The sequence below is a fragment of the Chamaea fasciata genome, unplaced genomic scaffold, assembly GCF_029207755.1.
Source record: "Chamaea fasciata isolate MVZ Bird 193981 ecotype frontalis unplaced genomic scaffold, bChaFas1.0.hap1 SCAF_4, whole genome shotgun sequence".
Lineage (NCBI taxonomy): Eukaryota > Metazoa > Chordata > Aves > Passeriformes > Sylviidae > Chamaea > Chamaea fasciata.
In genome coordinates this window covers 44,473,541-44,492,244 of record NW_027094089.1, presented here as the reverse complement: position 1 = coordinate 44,492,244, position 18,704 = coordinate 44,473,541, and the positions used below count along the sequence as shown (strand labels likewise).

General features: G+C 36.2%; 1 protein-coding gene across 4 annotated transcripts in view; it reads left to right on the top strand.

The window, feature by feature from the left end:
* KCNN2 (potassium calcium-activated channel subfamily N member 2) overlaps positions 1-18,704 on the top strand; it is a 71,285-nt gene that overhangs the window by 38,515 nt on the left and 14,066 nt on the right. For 2 of the 4 annotated variants that reach the window (XM_066181408.1, XM_066181409.1), the window contains one exon: positions 6,427-6,568. In XM_066181408.1, the coding sequence (XP_066037505.1) occupies positions 6,427-6,568 (142 nt within the window). Of the gene's footprint in view, positions 1-5,588; positions 5,877-6,136; positions 6,176-6,426; positions 6,569-18,704 lie in introns of those variants that run through there. The other 2 variants (XM_066181410.1, XM_066181411.1) reach the window with 2 other exon arrangements.

Here is an 18,704-nt window from a genome sequence, read left to right as displayed (position 1 = left end):
TGAGTCATGTTTAGGTGCAGTGAACCTGATTGTTTTTCAAAACAGATTATATGTTTAAAAAACGCATCTGTAGGCGAAGATCATTCAGGTCTCTAGGAGTTAAGGGTTTGTTCAGGACTTTTTGTACTGCTTTCCAAGAGCTTTAGGAATATTCATTATTCTGCTGAGTCACAAGAAGTCACAACTTCAGTTATGCCACTGCAGGAACAAAATAGTTTCAAACTACTGAAAAGAACACAGTGGGAGTAAGAATGTGCCTGTACTGGGGGATAAGTACCAAAACGGGCTTGAGGAGATGTGTGTTTTTTAATTGAGGCAGGAAAAAATTCTCCCTAAACTCTCTGAAAACTTCGATAAGAAATGTTACTGTTTTCATATAGTCAAGACCTTAGGAAGCAGTAGTTACCGCTTTATTTGCAGGATTACTTTTTGATACATTGATACTGAGCTCTCCTATCTTTACTTTTTTCTACTGGATTGCTGTCTGACACAAATTTAAAGCTTTCCCAACTTCCCAATACTTACAGAATGGATTCAACAGATTCTTCTTAACACTCTAAACACTATTACTGAAAGCATGTAAAAACCCCTACTTTTAAGGAGCTTTAGCAGCTTTTTTTGCTTGTAACTGGATCAATTCTTTTGAAAAGATGGAAAATCTTCCCATCTACTACAGCTGCAGACAGATACACTGATTTAGCGCAGCATCAGCTCTCTACAGCCCCATTGAAGACAAGGCCTCCACCAGTGGAGGACAAATAAAAGCTTGGCGCCATTAGTAAAAATGGCAGTTAATCCTTGTTTCTCTGCTGGTGGGTTATCTGTTGCCCAAGCATTGATGGGTGTGCATCTGACAGCAGCTAGGGGTAATTTTATGTTTTCACCCTTATATTTAAACCAAAATTTATATTAAAAAATAATGATAGGGTAAAATTAAATAAATAAATTAAATAAAGCATACTATCTCACCCATCTAATTTTGTGTTGATTTGTCTCTCCTATGTAATTTTGTTTTCTTTTAGATTATGTTTTTCATTCATCTTAGCTAGCATAATAACTTATTCTAATTACATAGAATACTTCACATTTCTTGGTTTTATTAGCTTTCTGTAAATAGCCCGAAAATGCTATAAGTGGAAAACTCATGAACATTTTTGGCTCTGGTAGAAGCAATCCACTCAGCTGACTCTTACCCATTACTTTTGATTGGGTTCACAGCTGCCACTGTTGTGAGTCAGTCTGTTCAAAATGCAGGCATTTGTCGTGGTGCTTCATACTTTCATTAAGCAGTTACTGTGGCAAGAACATTTTTGCTCCTCTTCATTAGTATTTGGGGGACATCAACAGATGTGTTAGAAAAAAAGCTCCCCTTTTGATCCTAAGCTGATAAAGGCAAAATTTCTTCCATTGACTTCGTCATTGGAATCTGCCCCACTGTTCCTTCCATGTGCCATTATGGATTTCTTTTTTCCTTTCCTTTAAATAGGAAGAAGGGAGAAGGAATACAAAGGCATCTCTCTTATCATCACAGATAAAATGCTGCCAATACTAACCATCTAACTAAGACTAAAAAGGCAGTTAGTAACAGAATGTCTGATACTGTGGGGTAGCTCTAATAGGTGGTTAGATCAATCAGTTTCTCAACAGAACCTTGACAAGTTTATGATTTAATGGGATATGCCTGTTTCCAGTTGTTAATAGTCTAAAAGATTTTAAGATTTGACAAGAAAAAACTCAGTCTGAATTGCCATTGCCAGGACTTTCTTCATGATTATGGTAAAAGCAGTCCATTTTCTTCCCGACAGAAATGGTCATCTTTTCAATCGTTTTTGGTTCTTTTCTTGACTTGTTTAAGAAGGCAAAACCAAAGATAGCAAAGTTTACTGAGGCTCTTCATGGAGGCAAAAGTAACTGAACTGAAATTGTTGAGTGTGAATTAATGCACTGGTGGTCAAGCTTAGTGTTATTCTTGGTTACTTCTTATTAATCTCTTTTTTAAGGTGAATGTGTCTTCAATGTCCGGATGTGAATGCGTGATAATTACGTGCAGCTAAAAAGCAAATGGTCTACCAATTAAATGGAACTTCATCACATACAAACAGGGAAGGGAAGCAGTACTGAAAATCATGATACCAACAGTGAAAGCAAAAGAAGAAGACTACTGTTTGATAAAGAATTTGAAATATTTCTTTGACAAACAAAATTGCTTCAGTATTGTTGCCTGAGGAATATATTTATATTTTTCTGAGAGGAGTTGTAAAACTCCTAGTCAGTTTGGCTTGAGAAGGAATTGAGCATGCTGGTTTTTTCACAAATATAATCATTCAGCTATTTTTGGTTTAAATTAGAGTGATGTCAAGACATATATATGCTGATTAGCGAGAACTGGACAGTGATGTTTCACAGGATGGTGATTTCCTGGTGAATAGCGTGTTCCAGCTGCAGCACTGCCTGCCTGCTGACATATCCCTCATTAGAAAAGAAGTGTGATAAATAATTCTTAAGCCTGTGTGATTTCAGCCAATGATTTTTGTACTCTGCTGGAACACATAGCTTTTCTAAAAGACCCTTTATTCTGTGGCTGTGTGAGGCGGGGTGTAATCAAGAAAGTCAAACTGTATATAGATGAAGTTTTAATAGAGTTAAATACTAGTTCTTATCTTCAAGTGATTCACTATCTTTCTTATGCAAATTTTTATTGATTAAGAATAATGGGCTTTAAATATTTGCACGAATATATTTGTCAGGACTGATTTAAAAAAATTTAAAAATGTATAAAATAAAAACCTTTATATAAATAAGAATTAATGACAGCAAATCTTCCATTTTGGAATTTGGATGGTAATGACAAGATTCTGCTTTGTGTGAAACTTGTCACTGAAAGGAAATCTTTTTTTCCTTTTCCTTAATTCTGAGCTTTCAAGTTTCCTAGCTTTTCATGGTAAAGTGTTTTCCTGTTGGATTTCAGAAGTGTCAATATAGGGTGAATGGATACTTCAGGAAAACTGCAGTTGAATACTGGAATGTGTTACATCCAAGCTGTCTTTCACAGTCCAGCTGGAATGAGGAGATGTTTGTAGTGGTTTATGATGACTGACAGTGAGTGAGACAGCTCTGCTCCAGTGCTGGTGTGGTTGGCATCTTTTCTCTATGATGTCCACTGGAATTGGCTCTACTGGGGATAATCTCAGTAGTGAAGTGAAAGATAGAGTTTTAGGAATGGCTTTTCTGAGGTCTGCTGAGCTCTGGTGCTGTACCTTATAGCTGCACTTATAGAAAAACATGAGAAAGTTTAACTTCTGCTATGTCCATGTGCTATTGCTGGCATAAATGGAGAGGTTCAGTCTTTGATGCTGGGATAACTTTGAAAGCGAGTGGGTTGATTTCTTTCCCCCTCCTCAAAATAAAGCAATTTAAATGCCTCTAGTGTTAATTTTTAGCCATTTCCATGACTACAAGTAAGATTCTGCAATACTACTTTCTTAAGATGCTGCTTTTCCTGCTTTGATACAGATGTAATAATTTTTTACCTGATTGTAGACACAGGGTAGCAGAAGACTCTCCTGGATTTGCTGGTTCAGGCTTGAGTCCTAAGTAATAGTGGTGCCTAGTGACTTAGTAAAGTACTTGGAAATCTATGCTGCCACAACTGTAATCTTATGAAAATCCAAATCCAGATAAGTGGATAAAGACTCCATCCACATGTCTACATGTAGACGTGTAGACATGTACCAGAACTGCTAACCACAAAGATTCAAAAATTTTAGGTGAGGTTGCAGAAAATATGAGACAAGATTAAACCATCTTCTTAAAAATACCACAAAGAAATGATACAGTTATCAAGAGTGTGATACCAGTTTATATTGTCTCTATTTTACTTACTGATTTTTACCTTGTGAAGTCAGCCCTTCAACTTTCCATGTACCGTGGCAAGAGAAAAAGGTTTTCATTTTTTTAAAGTATTAAATTAAGCAAATTATGTCGTTTGCATGCTTTACTGTGCTTGAGCTGTTGCAGCAATAGGGAGGACACGAAATAGCCTTTGTTTCTTAGTCACAGTAAATTCATTCATAAGTACTGGTGGTGATTTTTGAATTGAGCACGCAACATTTGATTGCTGAGCTATAGCCTTTAAATCATAACTAGGTGAAATACTCTGAGTAGGAAATCCAGTAGGCTTGAGATTGCAAGATGTAAACATTTAAACAGATCTTTGAATTGTGCTAACAAATATTGATGTATATGGCTTTAATGAATAGTTCATCTAGGGAACCTTACTTGTCTCCATGTCTCCAATGGAACTTGGAAAACTTCTGACGGGCTTTTTAATATTTATGTCACATTTTAAAGAACCTATGTGTAGGTTGGCTTCGGTGTTTTCTGACATGGGTAAAGGAGGATTAGTGGATAAAGAGTCTCATTAACTCTTTCTCAAGTTGTTCAAGGCTTAAGAAAGTAGTTTTGACATTCCTTATGGGTTATTTATTTATTTATTTATGGGACTTAGTGACTTGTCTTTGAATGTTCTGTTTTCAGTCATATGAAGCATGGAAATTATCAGATTCAAAATCCAAAGAGAGACATTAAAGAAAAGTATTATAAATATTTATGTGAGCATTTATTAATATTTACGTGAGTTGGTAATCTTAGAATGTATTGTGGCTTTAGTACCCTTCAGTGAAGCTCATCCAGACCCTATGGATCATATCTCTTACTTGATACACTGTAGGGATTAGCATGATAGGTACACAGGCTTTCTTCTTGCCTTCCGGATGGGACAACTGTGTTTCTCTCTCTGCATCCATATATTTCACAGCTGTTACTTGCTACATGATTAAGTGGAGACTAAAATCCATAACTTTTAGTGCAGTCTAAAAAAATGAACAATGTCAGATTGTGTTTTGCTATATGCAGAGCTTTGTGATCATGAGTTAAGTCTGCTGTTCTTTTTTTAACTCTTTTTTGCTGTTGTGGTTATCATTGTTTATGCCTTTAAAACCTCCAAATGTGGGCTTTTACTGCATTGTTCTAGCTTTTGTTCTAGGCAAAACAGAAGAACTGGTATAAAGTATGTGAGAGACAACACTGACGCCAGGAGAGAGGAAAATGCAGGTGAAGTGTGAGACAGAGTTGATTGGAGTGATTGCTGTGGTCTCTGGCAGTCAAAGAGCTTTTATATTGTTATAGTCATCAGAGTATAGGTGGGACTTTGAAGATAGCATTTTGCAGATATTTATGATGAATATCTTACAAATGTGAGAATATGTAATTCCTTGAGAGTGCCTGTGTGCTTGCTCTGCATTCTTGGTCCATCACGGAGACTGCAGTCCAGAAAGGAAGGAAACAGAAGCGGGTATTTCAATTGTGGGAAGCAGGTTGTTTACGGATTTGTGAACTAATTAAATGAATGGCCCTCTGTGACCTCCTGTGAGACACAGATTTAGGGACTGGCTAAAATAATACCCTTGGAGAATCTAATAGCATTTAGTTAACCTGAGGCTTCACAGCAGCTGCAGGGGTGATTGCAACCTTCAGTCTGCAGTGGCTGCTGCAGACAGTCTCAGTGGCAGAGCTGCTCTGTCCAGGGAGCAAAATTCCACCTACTTTAGGCTATTAGGCATTTTTTCCCCAGCATAGAGTCAGTGGTGACAACAGGTTTTTAAACCTAAAATGTATCTTCACCTTCTGTTAGGTATATATGTCATGTGAAGACAACATTATTAATCTACTCAGGTGGTTTTGGCAGGGAAAAATTAACATATTCCACTATAATACTGAAACTAAGTCAAGAAATAGCACATCATGAAATTTCACATAACAACTGACGTAACACTAAAGGGACTTTTTGCTGTATTTAAGGGACACATCTTTTGATGGTGAGAAATACAATGGCATACTTTTTTATTTACCTTGAACTTGTAGAAGGAGAGAGAAAACCATAGGTTGTCTAAGTCTGCATTTATGTGTTAGCTCAGGATTGGATTTCTGATCATATACTTACTTTTAGGGCAAGGAGATGAAGATGTACTCTGCTATCTGGTTGTGCACATGACCTGTTCTGACTCTCATATTTGCCTCAGGCTGCAGCAACTATGCTAGAATGGTGTCCTCTACTACTGCACAGTATTACCAGGATTTGTACCTCTGATGAAGAGATTCTGTTAAAAACAAAGAGGTTTCTGCTACTTTATAATAATAACCAAATACTGAATTATAAACCATTTCTACTACTGGTGCTATTTTTATATGTTCTGATTCATTACTGCTGATGTAATTGTATTTGAGTTATATTTAATTCCTTACAGCTGCTTTTAAAATGAGATTGTATACAAAAATGGTTGTGTGACCATTAATATGATTTTTTTCTGAGAGCACAACAGTTTAACAAATGTTTTCATGATAAAGAAATTTTCTTCTTCTTTTCAGATACCATGACCAACAGGATGTTACTAGCAACTTCCTTGGAGCAATGTGGTTGATTTCAATAACTTTTCTATCCATTGGATATGGGGATATGGTACCAAATACATACTGTGGAAAAGGGGTCTGTTTACTTACTGGAATCATGGTGAGTGAATTTGTTAATTGGATATGAGATTACATTTGCTGCTAAGTAATTTGAAATTTAGCCCAAAACTTTTGGTAGCCGTAAAGAAATATTTATCTGCTATATTTTAGAGTGCATATTTAATCGAACCATTCCCATAGTCTTTCATTCCTGTTAATGAAACAGAGTTTTCTTTTTCTTTACGCAAAAAATTAGTAGCAGTGTAATGAAATACAGAGGAACAAATTGCATCCTGACATAATTCATACTTCAGAAATCTCAGTGAAGTCTTTCATTAAATATTAAGGTATCATATCATCTTGATTATCTTTGGGCATGTGTAATAGGACCAGTACTAATAATGGATCTTCAGTTCTGACTTATGTTTCTTAAAATTAATCACAAAGAGACATAATGGTGGCTAAACTTGTAAAAGTCTTTTGTTTGATCATGGTTTTCTACTTTATTTCTTACAAGTCTTATAACATATTATTCATGGCAGTCCATTCCTTTAAGTGGAATTATGTTGTGCAATTTGCACAGTAAGAACTTTTGCTACCACTGATACCATGCAGAAATTTTTAGATCATGCATGCTCATGTTTTTATAAAGTGTTTTAATGTCTGGTTTTACTTTTTTGTACTGCATCATTTGGTCAAAGTTGGGCAGGGAGTAAGGCAATGTATTTTATTGCTGAGAAAGTTTACACTAATCTAAGTAAATTAGATGTAAGCAAGTTCTGGACTTTGCCACTCTTATTTGTAAAAACTTCCATGTAAATGTCCCTGTGAATGAGAGAGGCTTCATGATTGTCATATGTGTACTGCATAGAACGAGATACATACTTGCTTCTGAATTTTGCCATCGATTATAAGTAATGCAGTTCCAGTATCTACCTCTGTTAAAACAGCTATATTGGGATTATGGCTGAAAGCAAATGGTATCAAAGTGTTTCTCCCTTTGAGCAGATAAATTGATAGACTATTTGTTTATAATAAGTGTATATTTTATGTCCAGAGAATAAAAAAGGCTTTTTTTTGTTTGTTTGTTTTTTGAATGATTAGGGATTTTTTTAAAAATGGCTAAAACAATTTAAAAAACTTTATAGGTTTCAGTTTATTGACTTTTACTCATAAAGATTGATAAAGACTTCCGGTATATTTTGCAAAGGGTGGTAAAGGTATATCTCCTTAAATGCAGAGTTTACAGTTGGGTTGAAAAGTACAGGCTAAAAGCAGAGTAATGCCTCAGAGGGCTATTTTAAAGGCTCTTTGCTGAGCTCAAATCTGCCATCTTCTGTGGCATTCACCTTTACTTCTTTCTGTGCTGGATATTGATGCCAGAGAATGAAATGTGGTCATAAATTCACTGGGAAAAGGGATGGAGAAGCAGTGTTTATTGCCACCTTGCAGTGCAGGGATTGCAGAATGAGGACAGAACCCTCATATAAAGTGACTTCCACTGCTTCCGTGAAAAACTTAAGTGTGGATTTATGCATACTGCTTTCACACATTGGCATCTCTTTTTCACAACTGGTAGACTTGTAGCATATTTGGATGATAGCTTCATGTCTCTGATTGGGTTTTTTAGTGATTATAAGTTCTGCAGCTACTTTGGAAGGACAAAGGCTCCAATCAGGATGTCATGATAATGAATTTGTGATAAACATCTTCAGAGACAGAAAGCATTCTTAACAAAAAAAAAAAAAAAAACAAAAACAAAACAAGTCAAGCAGCTGGTGCATGGGTAAAACAATAATGAAAGCCTCCCCATTAGTTACATTTAAGTAATCTTTCAGAAAAAAATATGGAGCAATGAGGAAAAGTCAGATGCTGGAATTACTCTGGGATTTTTGGGGCTTGCATTTTGTTTTATTTTTGTTTGTACAGGACCTGAGGAACATGAAGTATGGCACAGTAAATATAATAACAAACTCTCTTCTAGCCTAACCTGCAATACCAAAAAGCTTACAGGTCTTGAATATCATTCTTTTAAACTAGTTACTCTTCTGAAACTTGTATAGTAACTAATTAATGTTTGTTGTGGAAAGTATTATATTCTAAAAGAACAGACCTAGTGATTTTTATTTCAATAGGAGCAGTTGATGATCTAATTAAAAGACACACAAGGGCAATTGTTGAATGGTAGTAGTAAATGTATGTAGTAATGTAGTAAAATAAAAGTGTGTATTTGATTTTGGGAGGTAAAGTGTAATTCACTAGTATCTGAAGCAGCAAATGTGTTCAATTAGTGTGATCAATGCCAAATACCACTGAGTGTTTGCTTTTGGGTAAGGTCCCTGTTAAAAAGGATGGAAGAGGGAATAAATAGAAATACTTGTGAATACAAGAGTAGTTACACATACCACTGAACAATTAATACTGACTTTGTGGAACTGGTGGCCCAAGGAAACCTTCTTTGATGTCTTGATCCCTATGAAGGAAGAGCCCTGGTGCCATGTCTGTTCTCTCACTTCTCAGGAACTGCTTTCTGTGCAATGGAAGTGGGAGTGCTCAGGCTGAGCTCTGCCCTGTACTCCAGCCTGGGAAGTGGACTTTGTGCAGTCTGCTGGTGGCACCAAGTTTTGTTGGAGATTTGAATTGTAACTACTGCTGTCTTGGGTCACTAGTGTCAAGTGACATCTTCTAAACTCTAAAAATGCACACTGCTGAAAAACAGGAAAATCTTTACACATAATTAGATAATACCAAAAGGGAAAATGTCTTGAAAATTATTGAGAGTAAGATAAAAAAGAAGTTTGATTAATGTATCAGAGAAATTGGGAAAAAAACCCCAAAAAACAAAAAAACCCTTGTGAACAAAACAAACAATGAAAAAATACGAACAATTTACATTTTGATCTTGCAAAGCACTTAAATATGAGAAACTTCCATAGAAATACTAAAAATTCTACAGCCTGTTAGAAAGAGGGGTCAATAGAGAGATGTTTTACAGTCAAGCAAGTGAAGCTGAACTGGATGCCTCAACTCAATTACCAATCTGTGTTTTTCCAATGAGACTTTACTAGGCAGCAGTAGTATACTGTGGGCCAGGTGGACTGTAAATCGATAGCAAATGTATCCTCTTCCCCCAGTATACATTAGGTATGTCTGCAAGAGTGTGATGGATGGATACGCATACAACTGCTATCACTGTTCTCAGCACAGGATAGAGAGGAAATAGGGAGACCCTATGGCATTTTCACCATGCCGTGCAGCTTGTTGGTGTATTGTATTTGCATGTCTTTTATGTGTGCTGAAGATGCCATGCCTGGTTGTCACTGCCCACCCAAGCAGGTGTCTCAGATGTTCATCAGCAAGGTGATCTCACCTACAGGTGGAACACTTTCTTTGTATGGTTTCCAAGCAGAACTGCTTGTGTAGGCAGCCCTTGCACTTTCTTAATGGCTTTTTGCAGCTACGGCCTTGCAGTAGTTAGCAGAATTTTACTTGCTTTAAAAGGAGAACAATAAAGTTAGCACAACTTTAAAGAAGGTCGGTATAAATAGGTAAGGAGGAGTGTAAGATATGGAAAGGTGCATAATTATGGACTGTGAGATGGATAACTCTTGCAGACCTTTGTAAGCTTTTGCAGTTACACAAGATAAAACAATGGCAATCAGTTCTTCTGACTGCAAATACAAGGACTTGCTACAAGTTTTAAGAAGGACATTTTTACTTTTAGATCCAGCATTATGTGGTGAGGTGGTGCATTTAGTGCCTGATGCAAAGTTCATGATATAGAATCTTCCTGCAAAGCTGCCTATAAACAGTTCAAAGCAGACATGTAGGCCAAACCTATGTTGCTTCAAAAGAAATGGATGAATTGCAATTGTCCTGTCGCAGGATACAGTTAGTTGGGTATAGCTTGATGAAGTTTGCTTTAAATGAAATAGAAGTTATTTCAAAATGTCTGCTTTGCTAATGTGGAAATTGCACTTTAGAATTTCAACTTCTCTTGTTGAAATGAACTTCAAAGAGATTGTTAGGCCTATGAACGTACCAAATAAATAAGGAAAGTTTCTTAAATGTTTACAATAGCTGTGGACAAAATTAGAGTTTTTCCTTGCAAAAATTTTAATGGAATCTTTTAGCTACAGTATTTGAAGACCACTCATGTAGATGAAGTATTCTTTTTAGAATAGTTGCAATGCAGTCATTGTGTACAATCTGACTTTAGGGAGAACAGTTTTTATTAGTTCCAAATGATGAATCAAAAATTAATGAGATCTCATTTTAAAACTTCTCTTGCTGAAGGTTTTAATGTCTTTTGGAAGTCTGTATTTATTTCTAAACAGTCACAGTTTCTTTCATATGTATCATGACAAAAGTGATGATTGTGATGTTTGTACTAATGGAAATTGTAGACAGCCCAGTCTTACCAACAAATACAGAGAATTATCTATAAGTGGAACATGACACTTAGAGTAGCAGTTTCTAACTGTCTTATTTTTTGTTGGTAGCAAAATCTGAACTGTATTGTTTTTGAAATTTAATAGGTATTAGATTGTAAGAAAGAGAGGTGAAAAAAAGTAGATTCTAACTGCATAGTTCACATTGTCTTCATGCCTTCTAGGATGAGTCCTAAAAGAGCGAAAAGTAAGGTAAACATCATATTTGAGCAAATAGGAAAATTATTTTGTATAACTTTATGGATAATGTACAAAAAGGTCATAAATTTGTTGTGCATAATAATGTCTAAAACATTGTGTGATTTTATGAAAACTTTTGTTCACGTTGTTTAATTGTATAGTGTGTTGGAAAAACATAACGGTTTATAAAATACAGAAATGTATTTTGAATCACACTCTTAAAGCTGAAAAGGTGTGATCAATTCTAGTTAGAGCACTGTGGTGAATAATTCTGTGGATAAGAGGATATTTCAAATGTCTTGAACACTGCTCAATTTTTACTTCTCTGAGAGTACAGAAAATATGAAAAGCTTTTCATGTGAGTTGATAGCATCTTGGGTGCATGTCTCACATATATGCTAGAATATAATTCAGTTGATTCTGATAATTCAGTAATAAATATAAGTGACATCAGGATTTCAAACAGATTGTGTTTGTTCCTTCTAGCACAGTAAAACCTAAGTAGACAATGTGTTGAGCAGAAATTTCATATGGTGAAGACAGTTAATGATGCCTACATTCTTAGGGATGAAGCCATTAAAAGGGGGCCTGCTGAGAAATTTGTTGTTCCAGCATAACAAATTGCAAAAATGGAAACTTTTGTAGGGAATAAAGATAGTTTGGGATTATTTTATGTCTGTAGCTTTTTGTAATGAAATTTATAGCTGAAGTAAAGAACCATAAATTGTCAAAATCAAGCTGAGAAGCTTCAAAACATGATCCCTTAAGTAGCGGTTGAGAGGGTAGTGATCTGAAAGGTGAGACAATGGCAGAGGCTCTACTCCATTTAAGTAAACAGCATCTCTTAAAGGTTTCACCATCTTTCAAAACTAGAAAAATTAAGGGACAAAAGGTTCTTCAGAAAGTCTTTAGTTTGTATTAGTAGAGCAGGAAAGTTTTTTAAGTATCAGAGGACACAGGAACTGTTTCTCACTTAGGTCTAGTTATGAATGCATTTCAGTAAATTCAAAGGCAATTAGTTCCTGGCTGGAATGAGAAGCAGTTGTCTCATGCTGTTGTTGTTTACATAGGTATGATTAGAACTTGATGGCTGTTGCAGCAAAACTTCTTTGTTCTGAGAAAATGTAATTTCATTTGCAATAACCTTAGATTTAATACAGCAGTTTTTGTATATTTTACTCATATTCTCATGAAACTTTTGTATTTACAACACTGGTGAAGAACAAGAACATCACTAGTAGTTTTCATCCTGAATTATTAAAATTATATTCCCCATCAGCCTTATAGGCTGTTAAGCCTGCTCATTTAATGAAATCAGACTTCCACCCTTGCCCAGCAAAAAGTTTTTCATGAATTTAGGGATAAACTCTCCAGGGGTGTTTCAGCTGTTATCACCATGAAAGGTTTACCAGAAGCCCAGTCAATAGGACATTTTCAATTGTCAGGCTTCCCTGAGTTAACACTACAGTCATTTATAGGTTCCCCTGTAGAAGAGATATTGTCTTCATGTTATAAATCATTATGTCCTGTGCTGTCCCAGATGTCTCTCCTAGTACCCAGCTTTCATTTCTCAAGAAGTTTACTTCACCTTCACTTATGACTACCCATTCTTATGTGTGGCAGTATTTAATCAATTTCACATTTATATATAACATTTAATGGTCTTCACAATTTTTATTTTTGCAACATTAGTAAAAACTTTGTGGACTAATTAGAAGGAAAAAAATCTGCTCATGTACTCCTATGCAAATCAGAAGTTTAAATATTGCAATAAAATTTTAGATGTGATGCAGACAAACTCCACTGAAGACAGTAGTAGCTAGGCAAATATTGAATACATGAAAGTATAAATAATGCAAAGGTATTTTAGATCACCCTTTTGGCTGAGATACCATAGTTGTTGTCTTATTACTCATTTTTTTTCAGGCTTTCAAGGTTACTCATCTCTCCCAGTAAGCAGTGACAAATGCAAACCCACATTTATACAGCACCATTTCCCTAGCGTCTTTCTTGCTTTGGAGAGGTCTTTTTTTTTACTTCAAGCAACATTCCTTTTCATTTTCTTCCCCCTTCCCTGGTGGTCATGTATGTCCACCTTTGAGAGAGCCAAATGAACAAAATGCCTGTTTAAATTCTTACAGGATTTTCATTTTATGCAGAGCAGCAGGAGGAATGTTGTGCCTTTTCTGGTGCAGAGCTAGATTTCCCACCAGAACCATATGTCTGCAAAGCGCACCTTCTCTCTCCCTCAGTGGATCCCAAGGGAAGTGAGCAAGAAATGTGGCAACTGCCTTCTTTCAGCTACAGGCAAGTATAGCAGGACATTTTTGTGACACCTACACCACTAAAGATTGCATTTCACTTCCAGACCAGTAAACCGAAGATGCCAGGTGACTTTCAAGAGAGACACTGATACACAGTGTTGCTTCCCTTCTCACCAATAGCACCCTCCAGGTGGTTGCAGGAGTGACTCAATTCACTCTTGTCTTGTAAAGGTATTTTGATACCTTGTCAAAAAAAGAACCAAGTGACAATGCCAGAAGCATTTACTTAGAGGACTACAGGGTTTCTCTACTGACCAAATGCTGCTTTCAATTCTAACTGAAAACGCAGCCAGTGCTAAGCTTTATTTGCCTTAGATAACCCCCTGGTTGAGGAGTTAAAAACACTTCTCTGGCTGTCAGTAAAACAAGAATGTTAGATGTACATGCTAGACTGCACTTAAAGTCTGAATCTTGCAGTTTTGCAATCACTGTCTTTCAGCAGTGTGAGCCTTCAGTCTTAGCACTTCTGAGTGGTAGTAAAGGCATGGTCTTGATCCAGACTCCATAGCCACATTTTCATTGTGTGCTGTGGGAAACACCAACCTTTTCTTTCCAGCTGCCATGGCTGCGTGAGCTGTGGTTTACTGTAGTGTAAAATTCTCTGTAGAACTTCTAGTTAGTCGGCTTTGGTATGGTGATTCTGCTGATATCAGCAGAAAGCTCAGGGTGCATGAGTGAAGAAGACAGAGGATTGTGATCGGACTGCAAAAGGCATCTCATCTGGTGTGTAGTAAGTATACTGATGAATAACTTTGACAAGGCAGAGAAAGACAAATTCGGGTGTAGTATGATGTGCACACTGTAACTGGGTAATGCAGACCTAGCACCGTTATTAATTCTTATTTATATTCCTGTAGCCCTTCAGGACTCCTGGTTGTATTGATACCAGTACTGTATAAAGAGAATAGAAATACACAGTCCAAATTACTGAAGCGTTTACTATTCTCATAGGGCAAATAGAATGGGAAAAAGGGAGGAATTATGTAGGATCAGTAGAAATGATCTTGGCATATGAGAATCTGATGTACCTTCACTGGTTTTGCTAGGTTTTGTAGTCAGTAAAATCCTAAACAAAGAAGGGGAAGGTATTAGAAGAAAACTATATATTAGATTAATATTTTTCTAGGGAGCTTTTACTAAGTAAATAAGTGATGCAAAGGATCTTGTCTGAAAGGGCTTATTAGAGCTGAAAACCATGAAGAGTCATAAAATATTGCAGCTGAGGGCAAATGTTTTGTATATGATGCCATGTAGAAGGGACTACACCAACACAGCAGAGTAACATTGTAAAGAATGACAGGCAAAGAAAATAACCATTGCAGCAATCTCTGATGTGTCTAAGACATAGTTTGCTTTGTTAAAGCAGTTGAAAGGAGGCTTGCAATAATTCATAACTAAGTGCCAAGAGGAGAGACTGTGCAGAAGTTAGGGAAACTTGCAATTTATAAAGCCTGAAAGTAAAGTGAAAGACAACACTGTAGACTTGATGTTTTCTGAGCTTGAGAAGAGCTAACTCTTCTCAAGGGAAACTTTTCAACAGTTTTTCTTTTTCCCAAAACAACCTTGTGTAAACAATATTGCTTTCCCATAAAAACAGGTGTTGTTTGCTGCTTCTGTTACTTAGCCAATAGAAAAAGTCTTAGTACTATAGACCAATAGCATGTCTTCTCAGCGCAGCATGTTATAAAAAGGCTGAATGAATTGTAAATAAAACTTTCTAATTTCTACTGCCTTCTCACTGGAGTCAAGCATCTTTCTTTTGTGTTCCATTATGACACAACACCAAGTAATAATCATGCTTTTTTCTGAGGGTCATGTTTGTTCAGTTGCTAAATTTAAAGTATAACTTAAAATATAATTAATTTCATCAATTTCATCTTTCTTCTCTCACTTTTCAATTAGCATGGGCTTGACATCAATGCGTGATGACATTATTATTTCCTCCTCAATCTAATCCATCCTTCTATTCATTTTTTTAAGGAGTATCAGTCATCATTTAGGTTTATGTAACAGACAAAATTATTATCCTACTAGTGTTTAACAACTGCCTAACCATATGTGAGTAAAATGCCAACATACGCTTCCACTTGCATTTCTATCAGGGAAACTCAGTTTGGATTCTAGGCATTAAAGAGGGCTAGAGAGGAGCCCTCACAGACTGTTGCATGCCTGCATGAGCATTTGAACTTTAGGTGTCATTCTTTGTCCTTAACAGGAACAGCATATTTTGAATTAAAGATACAAAGAATGAATGTCCTCAAGTTGCTTCCAGTCACATCAAATTGTTTTCATAAGGGACAACAGCTAAATAAATTGACGATCCAGGCGAGTTCTGTCCTGTGTAAATGGTTGTGTACCTTATGCTAAAGGTTGTACTGCTCTTAAATGTAAATTCTATATCACCATCACATCTCTGATGCCACTGTGAAGTCCGGAGTTTTTTGATTTGCTCCGCTGGAAGACTGGATATGTTTATTTTCACACTTCTTGCTTTTACTGTAGACTAATGGGCTACACTTCATATCAAGCAAGAAATACTGTGTGTTCAGGATGAAATTCATGTGCTTCATCTTCTGATCCTTGCCAGCAGGAAATAGACATTGCTTGGCTCATCAGCAGAGTCCTAATCTTGCCTATTCTAAATCTGTGATCTTTAAGGGCTTCTCATGCTTTAGTAGATCGTTTCATTCAGATTGTATATGCTTTCTGGAAAATAGAAGAATTCAGGTACATCAGCTTTTAAAACAGGTGGCTGCTGGCAAATGCTTGGTCATAGAGTACTTGAACACCATCAAATTAATGGATGGTTAATTCTGTTATTACCTGTTTCCACAAAGTGGAGCAAATGAACAGTGTAGTCAAACCTTAGCCTTGGCTTGATCAATTTGCTTACACTGCATATGTTGTAATAATTTCTGTCCTAAGTGTCCTTAAAATCAGGCTGCTTACCAAGCCAAAATACACTGCAATAACTCTGTAGTGCAGGAGATGGTTAGGCAGCTGATTAAGGAGTATGAATTCCAGATAGAATTGATTAGTGCTTTGATACCTGAAAATATATAGATTCCTACCTTTTTAATTTTCTTCATCTTACATATAATTCTCCTAAACAAGAGCCTGAAGCAATGATTTATTTTATTATTTACTTCAAAACTGGATAAAAATAATGTTGTTGAAAGTTATAAAATGCAATAATCAAATATAAGACTATATGGAATTTTATTATCTAGAAAACCCCTCCTGGAGTTGAAGTAATCATTAGTACTTTTACTTAGTATGAGTAATTTCAATAAGTAACTGATGCATTACATAGTATTGATATAACGAACTGGGCATATAAGCTGACCTACTGATTTTCATGTGAATAAGCATATTCAAAAAACATGGCAAGTGTAATGCACACAATGCTACTATTTTTTTAAAGTAACTATATTGCCTCCATTTAATTTTTGCAATTTTGAGTCATTCTCATTTTATTAGTATTTTTAAGGATGTTGAGCTCTTTAGGGGAGCCACGTGATACTGCAGGTTGCTGTAACATAAAGTATTGATTGACTTTATGTAGTTGAGTGGAATTTTAGTTATTGTTGTAAGCTGGTATGAGTATTATGTGCTTTTTTTTCCCTTCACAGTACTGTGTAATGCATACAGGTATATTTATATTACTACAGTAATATAGTATATTGCTTCCTACTTCTGGAGAAATACTAAAAGACCTCATGTTCATTTCCTGAGATCCCATCATATACCACAAAACCAAGAGGTTTAAACTGAATCCAGAATACCTTGCCATCACAATAAGCTGTTCTGGAGATGAGGAAGATAGCAGTGCATATACACCGTGGAGGTGGTTGTCACATCTTCCCAGTGACAGTCTTGTGATGCTGCAGGCAGTATATTTTATGTGAGACATAAAACTCCTACTTGTGACAGCATTTGGCCCTTACAGCTGCTGTGCCACATTTAAAAAGCATGGGACTTAATCACAAAGGCTGGAATGATTCTGCCTCAAACCAAACTCTTGCCTGCCAGCATTCCTCTAGCCTTTTTGAGGGGATTGAGAAAGAATCGTCTAGTATTTCTCCCCCCCAGTAAATTGGCTTAAACCGGTGGTTTGTGCCAGTGGAGTCTATTAATAAACTCATTTCCATTCTAGCTTTCTTGCTGTGACCAGGCAGAACTCTGATTATGTCATTAAATCAACATCTGACCCTGTTTTTCCTGAAATACTGAATCAAAAGATGTCTGCTTTTATCTTCATTTTCTTGCTATTATATAGGGTATTTTATTAATTTATTTTCCTACAGAGAAGTCTTCTGCATATTAGCATTTCCCTCGACAGGAAGAAGACCTAAAGAGCACTGTCTGTTTTCTGGGGAGATAGCATGTGTTAGAGCATCTTCTGCCTTGTCTTCTTCTCAGAAGGCTCAGTGGGCTTCTGAAGTACTTAGCCTTATGTTGTGTGGGCTTTATTCTCCCTTTTTAACTGTTAATGGGGTCTGGAGAAGCAAAAGAACTTTTAGCACCATTTTGACTCATGCAAAGAGAAAAACTTCAAGTATTTTCCCATGAACTTCCATCGTCGCAAGACTGGACAACAGAGAGATGGAGAACAGCAAAGGCTTAGTAGTGAGGACAGGAAAGAAGCAGGAGATGCAGCAAAATCATGAAGGAGTCATTTGAAGGAATGCTGAGGGCTGTTGAGGATGGAAGATGAAAACTAATTGCAGAAAATGAGGTACTTGAGAGGAATTGGATGGATTTCTTGGAACAAACTACCAGGGGAAATGGAGAAATTATTAACTGAAGGCTTTCACAGAATTCATTGTGTGCCTCTGTAAGTACACAGAGAGACAAAATGCAGTTTTTTAAGGACACTGTGGAAAAAGGGTTTCCAATGAGTTAATTTATTTTGCAATCTCCATGTGCTTATTAATGGATTTTGTATTTTGAACGCTAAATTCTGAGATTTCTTCTGGATTTTCTGGAGAGGGTAAGACAGTTATAGATGTGGGGGATAGAGAATAAATTTGTGAGAAAAATACAGAATGAGTAGAAAAAATCTCTGGGAATGAAAATGCGTTGAGCTTCAGTGAGGAACAATGAGAGATTGCTTTATAATGGAGTGCAATAATGACACAAGTGCAACAAGAACTAGATTGGAATGAACCTGCAAGTTAAACACAGCCTCATATAATTAATGAGATATTTGTACTTTTTTTTAAGAACCTGTAAAAATTTG